We start from the raw sequence: 15,528 nt of genomic DNA on the forward strand, positions 1-15,528 counted from the left end.
CCGCAGAACTGCTGCCGAGCCATTCGGCCCCTAGTCTGTAGCGGTGCATTGGATTCTTCCGTCCTAAGTGCAGGACCCTACACTTATCCTTATTGAACCTCATCAGATTTCTTTTGGCCCAATCCTCCAATTTGTCTAGGTCCTTCTGTATCCTATCCCTCCCCTCCAGCGTATCTACCACTCCTCCCAGTTTAGTATCATCCGCAAATTTGCTGAGAGTGCAATCCACACCATCCTCCAGATCATTTATGAAGATATTGAACAAAACCGGCCCCAGGACCGACCCCTGGGGCACTCCACTTGACACTGGTTGCCAACTAGACATGGAGCCATTGATGACTACCCGTTGAGCCCGACAATCTAGCCAGCTTTCTACCCACCTTATAGTGCATTCATCCAGCCCATACTTCCTTAACTTGCTGACAAGAATACTGTGGGAGACCGTGTCAAAAGCTTTGCTAAAGTCAAGAAACAATACATCCACTGCTTTCCCTTCATCCACAGAACCAGTAATCTCATCATAAAAGACGATTAGATTAGTCAGGCATGACCTTCCCTTGGTGAATCCATGCTGGCTGTTCCTGATCACTTTCCTCTCATGCAAGTGCTTCAGGATTGATTCTTAGAGGACCTGCTCCATGATTTTTCCAGGGACTGAGGTGAGGCTGACTGGCCTGTAGTTCCCAGGATCCTCCTTCTTCCCTTTTTTAAAGATTGGCACTACATTAGCCTTTTTCCAGTCATCCGGGACTTCCCCCGTTCGCCACGAGTTTTCAAAGATAATGGCCAATGGCTCTGCAATCACAGCCGCCAATTCCTTCAGCACTCTCGGATGCAACTCGTCCGGCCCCATGGACTTGTGCACATCCAGCTTTTCTAAATAGTCCCTAACCACCTCTATCTCCACAGAGGGCTGGCCATCTCTTCCCCATTTTGTGATGCCCAGCGCAGCAGTCTGGGAGCTGACCTTGTTAGTGAAGACAGAGGCAAAAAAAGAATTAGTTGTTCCAGCCTCCAGAGCGCCCTCTGTAGGCTGGTGTCCTGCTTGCCCCCGTGTCCTTCCCATACCCCGGTGCCCCTTTTATCCAGGGTGCTGCCCCCCAGCAGCACCCCCACAGTCTCCAGGTCTCCCATCCCCGGGGAACCCCCACCCACTATCCCCCCCTCGCCTCAGTCTTTGGCTACTGACAGTCACCACTGAGACCCCACACACTGGGGCGGATTGCGGTTTATAAGCCAATCATCACAGGCAAGGGGGGTTTGGACCTGCTGCCTCTGCCTACCCGTGGGCTGCCTCCTGCAACCCCAGTACCCATTTTGGCCTTCCACTAGGCCTGCAGCCTGGGAGGTTTCCAGGCTGGAGATCCCCAGCTCCTCTGGCCTTCCCCCAGCCCTGCTCTACCTTAGCTACGCTCCCCAGCAGCCAGGCCCTTCTCCCTCTAAAGGCAGAGAGAGTGTCTGCCCCTGGCCCACTGCCCTCTTATAAGGGCCAGCTGAGCCCTGATTGGGGCGTGGCCACAGCTGAGCCTGCTTCCCCCAATCAGCCTGGGAATTGCTTGCTCCCAGCCACAGCCCTGTCCTGGGCTGTTTTAAGCCCTTTAAGGCTGGGGCAGGTGACCTGCTTCAAAAAACTAAAACCAATGTTAGCTAGGCACAGCCCTTTCACTCTTGGACCGGTCTTCAGCAACTGTAGCCACATAGGGCCTTTAGGGTAGAATTCTGACAGACTCCATCTCTCTGCTGCTTCAGCTCTCAAAGGCTCAGTAAAACCATTCCCAAGCAGTGAGCATAGGCTGCTGGTGCCTTAGTACAATACTTTGCACAGTCTCTGGTGACTTTCATAGACGATCTCAAAGCACTTTACAAATTAGTCTCCAAATGCGCTTGTGAGGTAAGTAGGTATCCTCCCTCGTACTGATGGGGAAAGTGACATACAGAGAGGTGAAGTGACTTGCTCAAGCTTACAAAGGGAGTTAATGGCAAGGCTCGGAGCAGAACCAAGGAAGTGTTTCCCTGTTCCAACCACTAGACAACACTGCCCTCCTAGCAGTTGCAATACATAAGTACCAAATATGTAGATTTCTTTTTATCACTTTATTTAAGAAGCTTTAATAGGTTTACAAATCACTGTTTGAAACACCCAGCTGAGTACATAAACAGGAACCATGCAGAAACAAAACAGAGAAGGGAAAAGAGAAGATTGTCTGTTTCCACCAAGCGTGGCCTGAAACCGTCCAAGAACATCCAGATGTCTAACACCTAAGGCTTTGTCTACACTGGACTTTCGTCGGTAAAACTTTTGTTGTTCAGGGGTGTGGAAACCCCACCCCCACCCCCCAATGACAAAAGTTTTACAGACGAAAAGCACCGGTGTGAACAGTGCTTTGTCGGCAGGAGAGCTCTCCTGCCGACAAAGCAATCACCACGCGTTGGGGGTGGAATTTCTTCTGTTGGCGGGAGAGCACTCTCCTAAGTGCAGGTAGAAAAAGGAGGATTCAACCAGAAAACCGGGCAAGGATCCATCCTGAACCAATTCAAAGGCTGGAGCAGAGGAGACATGCAGTAACAGCTATGCACTACTGCTACCAAGATGTGAGGCTCAGCCAGCATCATGCATCTGGGACACTAGCATATTACCCACCAATTCAGCAGGGTCCATCAAAGTCAGGAGAGGCTCCACAAAAATGTTATACTCCAAGAGTGCATGTTTTCAGTTCAGAGCAGCACCAAGCCAACTCTTTCTGCACATATCTCCCAGATGGAATTCTGAGTAAATGAGTCATCAACTCGTGTCCCCACTCCCTGTTTCAGCGAATAGAGTGTATTTCATTCTGTCTCTGGATAGGATTCATGTAAGAGAAACTGAAGATTAACGTCCTGAAGATTTAGAGCAGGCTGCACTGCAGGGACAGGAGGACGGTGAAGAAATTTGGCAGCATGTGACCTCCAGAAGAAGAAAGGGGAGCGTCCATGTACCAGCAATGCAGATACAGGTAAGTAACCATTTTCATGATCTCTCCACAGGTATTAATGCGGATAGTGGACCAGATGATACGTCTGAGGGAAGGGAGCAGAAGGAGACTCTGCCGATTGGAAGGCATGAGATGCACTGTCCTAGGGTTGGGGGTTCCACGACCACCGCTCCCAAGAGAAGGATGCGGGTGGTGGTGGTCGGGGATTCTCTCCTCAGGGGGACTGAGTCATCTATCTGTCACCCCGACCGGGAAAACCGAGAAGTCTGCTTCTAGCCAGAAGCTAGGATTCACGATGTGATGGAGAGACTGCCGAGACTCATCAAGCCCTCGGATCGCTACCCCTTCCTGCTTCTCCACGTGGGCACCAATGATACTGCCAAGAATGACCTTGAGCGGATCACTGCAGACTACGTGGCTCTGGGAAGAAGGATAAAGGAGTTTGAGGTGCAAGTGGTGTTCTCGTCCATCCTCCCTGTGGAAGGAAAAGGCCTGGGTAGAGACCGTCGAATCGTGGAAGTCAACGAATGGCTATGCAGGAGGTGTCGGAGAGAAGGCTTTGGATTCTTTGACCATGGGATGGTGTTCCAAGAAGGAGGAGTGCTAGGCAGAGAAGGGCTCCACCTAACGAAGAGAGGGAAGAGCATCTTTGCAAGCAGGCTGGCTAACCTAGTGAGGAGGGCTTTAAACTAGGTTCACGGGGGGAAGGAGACAAAAGCCCTGAGGTAAGTGGGGAAGTGGAATACCAGGAGGAAGCACAAGCAGGAGCGCGTGAGAGGGGAGGGCTCCTGCCTCATACTGAGAAAGAGGGACGATCAGCGGGTTATCTCAAGTGCCTATACACAAATGCAAGAAGCCTGGGAAACAAGCAGGGAGAACTGGAAGTCCTGGCACAGTCAAGGAATTATGACGTGATTGGAATAACAGAGACTTGGTTGGATAACTCACAAGACTGGAGTACTGCCATGGATGGATATAAACTGTTCAGGAAGGACAGGCAGGGCAGAAAAAGTGGGGGAGTTGCACTGTATGTAAGAGAGCAGTATGACTGCTCAGAGCTCCGGTATGAAACTGCAGAAAAACCTGAGAGTCTCTGGATTAAGTTTAGACGTGTGAGCAACAAGGGTGATGTCGTGGTGGGAGTCTGCTATAGACCGCTGGACCAGGAGGATGAGGTGGACGAGGCTTTCTTCCGGCAACTCACGGAAGTTTCTAGATCGCAGGCCCTGGTTCTCATGGGAGACTTCAATCACCCTGTTATCTGCTGGGAGAGCAATACCGCAGTGCACAGACAATCCAGTAAGTTTTTGGAACGTGTAGGGGACAATTTCCTGGTGCAAGTGCTGGAGGAACCAACTAGGGGCAGAGCTCTTCTTGATCTGCTGCTCACAAACCGGGAAGAATTAATAGGGGAAGCAAAAGTGAATGGGAACCAGGGAGGCATGAGATGGGAATGGGAACCATGAGATGGTCGAGTTCAGGATCCTGACACAGGGAAGAAAGGAAAGCAGCAGAATATGGATCCTGGGCTTCAGAAAAGCAGACTTTGGCTCCCTCAGGGAACTGACAGGCAGGATCCCCTGGGAGAATAACATGAGGGGAAAAGGAGTCCAGGAGAGCTGGCTGTATTTTAAAGAATCCTTATTGAGGTTACAGGGACAAACCATCCCGATGTGTAGAAAGAATAGTAAATATGGCAGGCGACCAGCTTGGCTTAACAGTGAAATCCTTGCTGATCTTAAACACAAAAAAGAAGCTTACAAGAAGTGGAAGATTGGACAAATGACCAGGGAAGAGTATAAAAATATTGCTCGGACATGCAGGAGTGAAATCAGGAAGGCCAAATCGCACCTGGAATTGCAGCTAGCAAGAGATGTTAAGAGTAACAAGAAGGGTTTCTTCAGGTATGTTAGCAACAAGAAGAAAGTCAAGGAAAGTGTGGGCCCCTTACTGAATGAGGGAGGCAACCTAGTGACAGAGGATGTGGAAAAAGCCAATGTACTCAATGCTTTTTTTGCCTCTGTCTTCACGAACAAGGTCAGCTCCCAGACTACTGCACTGGGCAGCACAGCATGGGAGGAGGTGACCAGCCTTCTGTGAAGAAAGAAGTGGTTCGGGGCTATTTAGAAAAGCTGGACGAGCACAAATCCATGGGGCCGGATGCATTGCAGCTGAGAGTGCTAAAGGAGTTGGTGAATGTGATTGCAGAGCCATTGGCCATTATCTTTGAAAACTCATGGCGATCGGGGGAGGTCCCGGACAACTGGAAAAAGGCTAATGTAGTGCCCATCTTTAAAAAAGGGAAGAAGGAGGATACGGGGAACTACAGGCCAGTCAACCTCACCTCAGTCCCTGGAAAAATCATGGAGCAGGTCCTCAAGGAATCAATTCTGAAGCACTTAGAGGAGAGGAAAGCGATCAGGAACAGTCAGCATGGATTCACCAAGAGCAAGTCATGCCTGACTAATCTAATTGCCTTCTATGATGAGATAACTGGCTCTGTGGATGAGGGGAAAGCAGTGGACGTGTTGTCCCTTGACTTTAGCAAAGCTTTTGCCACAGTCTCCCACAGTATTCTTGCCAGCAAGTTAAATAAGTATGGGCTGGATGAATGGACTATAAGGTGGATAGAAGCTGGCTAGATTGTCGGGCTCAACGGGTAGTGATCAATGGCTCCGTGTCTAGCTGGCAGCCGGTATCAAGTGGAGTGCCCCAAGGGTCGGTCCTGGGGCAAGTTTTGTTCAATAACTTCATAAATGATCTGGAGGATGGTGTGGATTGCACCCTCAGCAAGTTTGCAGATGACACTAAACTGGGAGGAGAGGTAGATACGCTGGAGGGTAGGGATAGGATACAGAGGGCCCTAGTCAAATTAGAGGATTGGGCCGAAAGAAATCTGATGAGGTTCAACAAGGACAAGTGCAGAGTCCTGCACTTAGGACAGAAGAATCCCATGCACCGCTACAGACTAGGGACCGAATGGCTCGGCAGCAGTTCTGCAGAAAAGGACCTAGGGGTTACAGTGGATGAGAAGCTGGCTATGAGTCAACAGTGTGCCCTTGTTGCCAAGAAGGCCAATGGCATTTTGGGATGTATAAGTAGGGGAATTGCCAGCAGACTGAGGAACGTGATCATTCCCCTCTATTTGACATTGGTGAGGCCTCATCTGGAGTACTGTGTCCAGGTTTGGGCCCCACACTAGAAGAAGGATGTGGAAAAATTGGAAAAAGTCCAGTGGAGGGCAACAAAAATGATTAGGGGAGTGGAACACATGACTTATGAAGAGAGGTTGAGGGAACTGGGATTGTTTAGTCTGCGGAAAAGAAGAATGAGGGGGGATTTGATAGCTGCTTTCAACTACCTGAAAGGGGGTTCCAAAGAGGTTGGAGCTCAGCTGTTCTCAGTGGTAGCGGATGACAGAACGAGGAGTAATGGTCTCAAGTTGCAATGGGAGAGGTTTAGGTTAGATATTAGGAAAAACTTTTTCACTATGAGGGTGGTGAAACACTGGAATGCGTTACCTAGGGAGGTGGTGGAATCTCCTTCCTTAGATGTTTTTAAGGTCAGGCTTGACAAAGCCCTGGCTGGGATGATTTAGTTGGGGATTGTTCCTGCTTTGAGCAGGGGGTTGGACTCGATGACCTCCTGAGGTCCCTTCCAACCCTGATATTCTGTGCTTCTATGACGTTATCTCCAGACACCTGGAGATACAGGCTAGTGGGTAGTAATCTGCGTACTATTTTCTCGCAGAACCAGCCGTATCCCTCCTTTCATGCAATCTGCTATTTCACAGCAGGGTCAGCTCAGGGCAGCCAAAGCTAAGCATAAATGCTGCACTGCTTGGCAGAAGTCTGGGGACAGGCAGAGTGTCTACATTTTTTTAGTCAGAGACAGAAGGTCTGACTATCACGTAACTAGCTGTGATCTGTAAAGCAGTGAGGAAGTGTGGTGCTGGACATGAAGTCAAAAGAGCAATAATATTATCAACAAAAGGATAGCTAGATGATATTGCATAGGGCCATATCACCCACACTGCTGTTTTATCTTCAGCTTAAAACAAGGGGACTCCTCAAGCACTGAGGCTGTGATTCAAACACTGCCAGAGAGGCATACAGAATCCTTACTGTAAGAAAGAATCAGGCCTAGATTGATTAGCAATGAACGAATCCAACACAAGCTTGTTAAAATCCAACGCAAGGCTTGTTTCATTTAGCAGGCACAAAATAAGCTATGTGCACACATCTGTATAAGAAGAGATACTCAGAATTCGAATGGGACAAAATGATTCTATGATTCTATGATTTCATGTGCGCTTGAACAGAACAGTCTGCATTTGGGTGAATGGGTGTAAAGCTTGTCTACAGCACTGGAGGCAAAGGATTCTCAAAGATTTGGATGAAGGTGTTTGATGGAATGAGATACATTAAGGCTATAGCACAACATATTGATATTGAGCTCACTGTGCTGACAAAAATACATGCAGTATGTAAAATTCCAAGTGCATAAAGATACAAGAGCACTGAGAACTAAAGCAAAACTCAATTTGACCAGGGGCAAAATGAGATGTTACTGAGCAGACACTGACTAACTTATCTAGATGCTGTAATAAAAAAAACAAGTCATGGGTTAGTGCAGATCAAAATATCTGAAAAAAATCATTGAATGTGAATACTATGACTCCTTACCCCGACAGGAACAGTTCTGGAAGTTATGTCTAGATTTCAAAATGCCAGTGTTTTTAGTTTTGGGTGCACAACAAGGGTTTTGGCAGGTCCAGCTTCAGCTGAGATAGTCAAAAGTCTGCACCTTCAACTCCCCCCTTTTGGTAGGTATAAGTTTAAATGACTTCCCCTTGGGATTGTCTCAGCCCCTGAGCTACATCAAAGCATCATCTACAAGAATTGACTATGTGGATGGGTGGAACTAATTGTTAATCTGCTAATTTGGGATGAACGTGAACACCATCACGCTGCATAATGTTTGCAACATATCAAAAGAAGAGAACTTTAAAGTCAACATGAACGAATGCCAGGCTGGGCTGACTGAAATCAGTTATGTGAGACATAATAAGTGACAAGAGTCCAGCCAGAAACAGAAACAACTGTACAAATAGAAAGACCCTCAAATGAAGAGGCCTTACACAGATTTATGTTAACATGTCATCTCTAATTTGTTACAAATTAGGTACTTCAACCACAGCACTTCTTGAGGATAGTACAAAATAGCATTGGGATGAGTGGAAAGAAAAGAAACTTTAGGGGTTAAAGAAGTTGTCACAAGAACAGAAATCCCGAAATGTTCTGAGATTATGAGCCTAAAATCTCAGTTGATACAAATTCCCATTTGTATGGGAGCTGTCCTGTTTGACGATCGCCTGGAGCACTAACACAGAACAGAACTACACTCATTTTGGAAGCAAAAATACTGGAACTTGTCTTTGGCTGTAAGCAGTTTCATGGGTATGATTGTGAACACAAAAAATTCCTCAAGTCAGCAGATTCTGACCTTTGTCACCCTTACTCAGTTCATATGACTGTAGGCATGAAATAAAGCCCACTTCCTTACCAACACCCATGTCTGTCAGATCCTTATTACAGTAAACTCAGGAAGAATCAGTCACACTGAAACAAATATTATATTAATTTTATTCACAATTCCAGAAGAAAGCATCAGTGGTAGTTCAATGTCAAACATGGGGCAGCTAGCATAAAAGGTTCAAGTATTAAACAGCAAACAAGTTTCAAATGCTGAAATGAAAACCTCACTGTGAATTTCCCAGTTTTGCTCATATTTCCAGTTCAAGTCATAGAAGTTTGAAAATATACTAGCTCATCACATGATGGAGAGAATGTCAAAAAAATTAAAGCTTTCTGTGGTATCATTCCCTTAACAGGGCATAAAAGTAGCAGACAGGAAATCTTCTACAGCTGAACTGGTTTATCCCCTGGGCTGATTCTTTTTCTTTGGTTGTATGATTTTGCTATCAGTGGTGCCGACGACTTCTGTCCAACTCTAATGCGATTAATGACACAGAGCAGAAATTTGCTACCATCAGTTTACAAGGATGTTCATTTGTGATGAGACAGAAATTTGAAAACAAGACTCCCTGCTAAGAGGGATTAAAAAGAAAAGATCTGAACATTTTGGATTTCTAAAAAGGGGATGGGAATGCAACATACTGTACAAATATAACAAAAATCATTTAGAACTTCTGCTTTCCAATTGCCTTGCTGATCCATGTGTAATAATTGTCATGCTTTGTATTGCTGTGTTGATGAAGTCATAGATTTATCTTTGATTGTTTTTTTAAATGGCTGTTGTCTTAAAACTGAAATTCAGTCTGGCTGACAGCTCTTTTTTTGCTTATGTTCAGTGGTCCGATCATGAAAACCCCCAAACCAAGTGACAAGAGCCAAAAAAATTTTCTTTCTACTTTAAAGGAAATTAAAGAGCAGGTTTCAAACTAACAAACAAATATAATTCAAACATGTGCTTTCAGACCTCTTGCTTAAAGACAAATTGACTAGTATTTACAAAAGTGGCAGCCTTTATTTCTAAGATATGTCTGCACTGCAGCTGGAAGTGTGCTTCCCAGCTTGGGTAGACAGACATGCACTAACTCCACTTGAGCTAGGTGCTAAAAACAGCCGTGTAGCTGGGGTCTAACCACCCAAGTTTGTACCCTGGGGTCTGGGTGGGTTTGTATTTAGGGGGCCTACCCCAAGCTGCTGCTTGTACTACCCCAGCTACGCTGCTATTTGAAGCATGATAGGTTGAGCAGAGCTAGTGCATGTCCATCTACCTGAGCTGGGAAGCACGCTGAAGTAAAACTTCAGGTGATTTACTTTTTTAGCTTTCCAATGAAATTATTGGAAATGGGATCTTGAACAGTTATTGTAAAGTTGTTTGTTTTTATTAAAAATAGATATATATGTGGAAGGAATAGAGCTAATAATAGATACATGTTCTTGCTTATTCTGTGAAGAAAGTGACCAGATTAGAAAAATAAGCACAAGAAGCATATTCCCCCTCCTTCTATCCCCAAACGGTTCCCTTCCTTCTTCCTGGCTGGAAGCTACCACTATTGTTCTTCTTGAATAAACTCCAGGCAAGTACAAATTCTCTTCTTTGATGTAGCTGGCTAGAAAGCCCCTAAATTAAAGATCTCACTTCTCTCTGAATAATCCCAGTGATTGCAACCCTCATGGCTCGTTTCACTGATGTTCATTTTCTTTTTTTCCCTTTTTTGCCAGGAGCCAATCTGCTGTTCCCACTGAGGGTCCCAATTTAGGGAAGGAAGGAAAACAGGAAACTCAGTAGGACCTGCTTATTGGGAACAGAGACATAGTGAAACACTGCACTCACACAGCACAATTCATCAGACAATGTCAAAGCACTTTACATGGATGGGTAAGTTGTATCCTGGTTTTACAGATCCTGGGGAGGCACAGTGATGAAGTGACTCACTGAAGATCACACAAGCAAGTCAGTGGAATAACCAGGACCTGAACCCAGGAGTCAGGCCTCCCACACCCCTGCTCTAACCACTAAGTAATGGTGCCTCAATTAGAATGTGAAGTGTGTCAATGCATGAGATGTACTACTTGTGATTCCAATTATAGGGACCCTTTGCTTAGGGTGAAGTTTACCATAAAATGAAAAGCTTCACCATAAAAAGGAGCCCACTGTATTCTAAGTCACCCCACAGCATTTCTTTATATAGTACCAGTACACTCAGACTGTGATAATGAAATTGCACTCTTTGGTGATTATCCCCTGTTATCACACTGGAAATGTACTTATTTTATAAAGTGCATATCTGACCCAGCACCACAAAGCTGCCTTAAATTACTAAACTCTACTGCAGTGGTGTATGCAGTGCACCATCTGTTATTTAATATTTCAGATTAATCATAGAAACTCCCTCCCACCACTCACTTACAGTAGCTCTTCAGTGTGGAAGGCTTAAACTCCTTAACTCCTTGTACAAAAATAGAAAGCTGGGAGACATATTGCTCCACAAATTAATCCTACACTAAACAGATTCAGCAGCCTGGATTCTGCTCTATTTACAATTTTAAAGGACTTTTTACTTGATGAAGGTTACAGAGACCTTGCTCTCAGAAGCTGAAAAGTAAAGTTCGAACATGGATGTAGTGGCTGGAAGACCAACAGTTGCCCTTATGTTTGTGTCACACAGTTGTGTTCAAAGCGTTTAAATAGAGGTTGGTAGTTAATAAGTATTGCGGTAGGTGTGGGACTACGACAAAGGCAGCTACACTGGTGATGTAGACTCCAAGTACAACAGCTGGGGGGTTTGGCGGTGTCTGAGGGCGGTTCATATCTTCCCACCATGCAAACCCCTGGGAAACTCATCCAGCAGTGGTCTTGACTGAGGGCAAGCATGAGCCAAGTCATATAACATTAGCCCTGCTACAGCATTCAGAAGTGCAAACTCTCTTACATACACCAAGCCTTGAGTGGTGGGATTCTATGAGGACAGAATCTGTCCAAGCTCGTGAGGATCCCTCTGAACACCCCCGTCTCCCACATGCACACAAAATCCCCAAGCGGATTTCTGATATGCAACTACCCAGTGAACAGGTTGGCCAGGGATGAAGCCATGATGGTCCAAGGCATGGGAGGTCGCAGAACAGAACTCTTGGGGATGGAAAAAGTGATCACTTCCCCCAGGTTTTGCTATATTGAAAGGAGTTTTCAGTGTATTAACAATTGTGTGTAATTGTCACATATTAGGCATCACACAAGGGGCCTTCTGCCTCTAAAAATGACACTGTGTCTTTTGGAAGAGCAGGAAATATTGCCAGTACTTTATTGGTACCAAAGTGTACGGATTGTTATGTATTGCACAGGGACATAACGACACACTTTGTCCCCCCCCGATACAATTACTACCTGTCTCATTCTGGACAAGCTAGTTCCCTTACTTGAACCTCTGCCTTCCCCAAATAGGCTCAGAAAGCCTGGGACTGTCTGGTGCCATTGGCAAGTTGGGGGTAGGGAATTTTAAGCAGAGGTGGCTGCCTCGCTCTGTTCCTATTCTCTCTTGGCAGAAGCCTCATCTCAGTCCTGCATGCAAAAGGCACTTTTCCCTTTCCATTCAAATCCTCAGCCTCATCCAAGGAGCCTTCTCTGCCAATTCTGCCTGCAGTGATGCTGGAATGCTCCAAGGAACTCTGATATGACAGTGCCATGACAAGCTTTAGTCATTCAACACAGTGCCTGCTGTTAAAAACTAAAGCAAATGTTTTTAGGAGGTCCTGTTCACAATGGGAGGAGAAACATGCTAGCTACAACTGGGTTTAAACAGGACTGTTTAAACATGGTGCTGCTCTTAAGGTGGTGAGGGTCTTAGTGAGACCACCAAATTCATGAATGCCCTTTACCTCAGTAAGATCTCCATGGTATAGAGATGACAATATTCCAAACTATCCCTTGTGGGCATGCACGAGCTAGAATCATTATTCTAAATACCTTTAGTGTAGTCCACTCCTTCAGTAGATATCTCTGCCCAACCACTGCCTGTCTTAAAACAAAACTTCCAATCACTGGCCTATCTTAGAGCTCTCTCCAGTTGCCTTTATCAAACCTGGTGGAATGAAGTCTTTTAAACTCTGCATTCAGAAAAACTGGACCATGTCATACGAACCTTTTGGTCTGAATTGGAATTGCTACTTTCTTTCCAAAAATAACGTAAACCATCCCTGTGATGGAGCCGTTTTGACCCCCAATGTTGCGGTTCTGTTGGTCTGCAGGCATCTCATTAGCTGAAAGTATTTGACAGCCAAGAGCAAGATGATGAACTGTGGGATTTTAAAACCAATCTGGAAAAGGTCAGCAGTTGATTCCTAGTGGTGAGGAATTCAAGTGCATTGCTTTGAAGTGCAACCCGTCCTCCTTTTTTCTCCTACTGCCCCCCTCAAGTTTTAAACATACAGAATATATTGTACACGCTGGTGATAATTCAGACTCTTTCAGGCACTATCATTAGACAGAACAGTCATTTTGCTCATAGGGTTTTGCTTGAGATAGCAGCTCCTCTAATAATATCACCCTGGATTCCCCTTATAACGGGAGGTTTCTTCTAGATCTTAAAAAGAGATCAATATACCAAAACCAATTTCAATTACAAAATATAATCATCTCCTCTTCCTGGAAGTGACACCACCCCTATCCCAGGCTGGGGCAGGATTTTTACATCTTCAATATCCTTTCAACGGGTTTCACATTAAGTCAGTCTGAAACGTGATTAGGCCCCTGCTTACAAGTGTTCCAGTCAGTCTATTCAGCACTGTGTAAAGCAGGCACTAGGCGCTCGGTTGCTGATGCGGTCCCCCTGTTCCTCTTTGTTCCCTCTCGGCCTGCATCAGAGGGATCTTTTCAGTCTTCTTCTGCAGATTTGAACATGAGGATGGCATTGTAGATTTTCAGTGCAGGACCCAGCTTAATGCTCAGTATTTTAACTATGTCCGCCTGGTTCAGGAGGAGGAAGGCTTCGCCGTCTATCTGCTGTAGGACAGAGAAACAGTACGAAATGAAGATTACTGCCAGGAAACTTCCATGATTCCCTCCCCAGCTCCCGGCTTTCAATTAAATAAACATAATGTATTAGGTGCTGATGAAAGAAAGCAGCGTGACAAGCCTTGAGCTCCTGTATTTATCCACAGATAGGCATGCACAAGCTAAGCTTCCCGCACATGCTACCCTTTTCAACATGACTCAATCCTAATGTAGACGGACCATCTCTGGAAGTGAAAGCACCTTTGCTCAGATTACTGATAAGGGTGCAGTTAGTGGCTGTTATGATGGCTGGTTATGTCTATTAGGAACTATATTGTGGCCTAAGGATTACTTCTATTTTAAAATTCAGATGCAATCAAGGATCCTACAAACTATTCAGAAAGTAAAATCATACACCTGACTCTCCAAAAAATCATGAAAAATCATGGAAAGCAAATCTCCAGTAGGATGTTATTCAGAAACCACACCAATCATGGGCTGGAGTAATACAACACTCTGCTACTTTATAAAGAGCTTCTTGAAGTCCCATTAAAACTATTCAGGGCAAAACTTAAAGGTGAAGGATCTTTGACCTGCAGATCTGCACAAATGCTTTGGTCACACATGCTGAAATCTCATAGCTGAGAAACAGTTTCCTGTGATTTAAAAGTTTGATTATTTTCAGAACTACAATTCTGCTCATAAATATGGAGTCTCCATGTAAGCAGAAAACAAAACAGATTCATGAGTAATCAGTTTAAAAGGCGTAAAATGGGATTGCTTAGTTTAGGAAGGAGAAATGAGAGAGGTATATAAAACAATGCGTGGTACGGTGAAGATAAAGCGTCCGCTCCTATTTACCCGCTTTCATAATACAAGTGCAAGGGAACGTCCAATTAAATTGAAAGGAAGCACATTTAAAACTGATTAAGGTACCCCTCTTCTTATGTTTTTACAAAATAGGTATTTAAGCTGCGGAACTCACTGCCGCCAGGTATCACTGAGTCCCAGACCTTAGCAATTTTTTTTTTTAAAAGGGAGTAGACATTTACATGGATTAACAAGAACATCCACAGTTACCCTAGAGAGGATAAAGTTATAGGCAAGCGTGACAAGGTGTCCTGAATCAGGAGCTAACAACATCCTGTCACTCTGATACCCACTGGTATTATATTATTTGGTATTAATTGGGACCTAATTGGACAAGTAGTTGACTGAGGGTGTCAATTAACTGAGTAGAGCTACCGCTGAAGGGCTAATTGAAAGGGCAGTAGCCCTAGCAGGTGGGACTATATACATGACAGGAAGGAAGTGTGAGAGAGGAGGGAGTCTGAAGGAAGGCAGGACTGGCTGCAGGGAAGCTGGCTATGGAATGTAAATACATGTAAATAAAACACTACAGGCTGTAGCCTGTTGAAAGAACATAATAAAGCACAGCGGTGAAGGAAACCTGGAGTGGTTGTGGTCTGTGATTAAGGCCTGAAAGGACTCTCTGGGGGACCACCCCGTGATAGCAAACTACTCCATCAATGTCCATTACAGGGATCTGCAGCATCTGGCATGGGCCAATGTCATAAATAGGGTCCTGGACTAGGTATGGAACGTTTCTGATCCACGATGACAATTCTTACATTCCTAGGATTTTTTCTAACTGGAAATCTGTTGGATTTTAACAATTGGCTGAGTAACGTGGGTCTGTCTAATTACACTGGACAGTCAGGTGGGCAAGGCAAAGAAATGGGAGCCAGATCTTATTTCTGTTCCCCTATTCATAAAAACACTGCGCAATCTTGTGCAAGTCACTTAACCTCTCTGTGCCTCAGTATCTGCAACTGTAACATGGGAATGCCAGCAATGCTCCCTAACTCATAGCGGATCACACAACTTAATTCATGAATGTTTGTAAGGTGCTCAGGACTGCTGTGATGAGCACATTAGAAATGCCTAGAAATAAACAGAGAACTGCTTAAATAAAACCAAATGGATCTAAAAAAAAAAAAAGCATGCTGCAAAGCAGTTGTATATTTCAGCATGA

The 15,528-nt window shown here is 45.1% G+C and overlaps 1 protein-coding gene across 2 annotated transcripts in view; it reads right to left on the reverse strand.

The window, feature by feature from the left end:
- Positions 1-11,773: 11,773 nt before the first annotated feature.
- LOC311533116 (lethal(3)malignant brain tumor-like protein 4) overlaps positions 11,774-15,528 on the reverse strand; it is an 80,905-nt gene continuing 77,150 nt past the window's right edge. For both annotated transcript variants that reach the window (XM_084652254.1, XM_084652253.1), the window contains one exon: positions 11,774-13,502. In XM_084652254.1, coding sequence (XP_084508380.1) covers positions 13,374-13,502 — 129 coding nt within the window. In that variant the 3' untranslated portion in view covers positions 11,774-13,373. The remainder of the gene's footprint in view (positions 13,503-15,528) is intronic.

The sequence above is a fragment of the Lepidochelys olivacea genome, assembly GCF_965140295.1.
Source record: "Lepidochelys olivacea isolate rLepOli2 genome assembly, chromosome: 19".
Lineage (NCBI taxonomy): Eukaryota > Metazoa > Chordata > Testudines > Cheloniidae > Lepidochelys > Lepidochelys olivacea.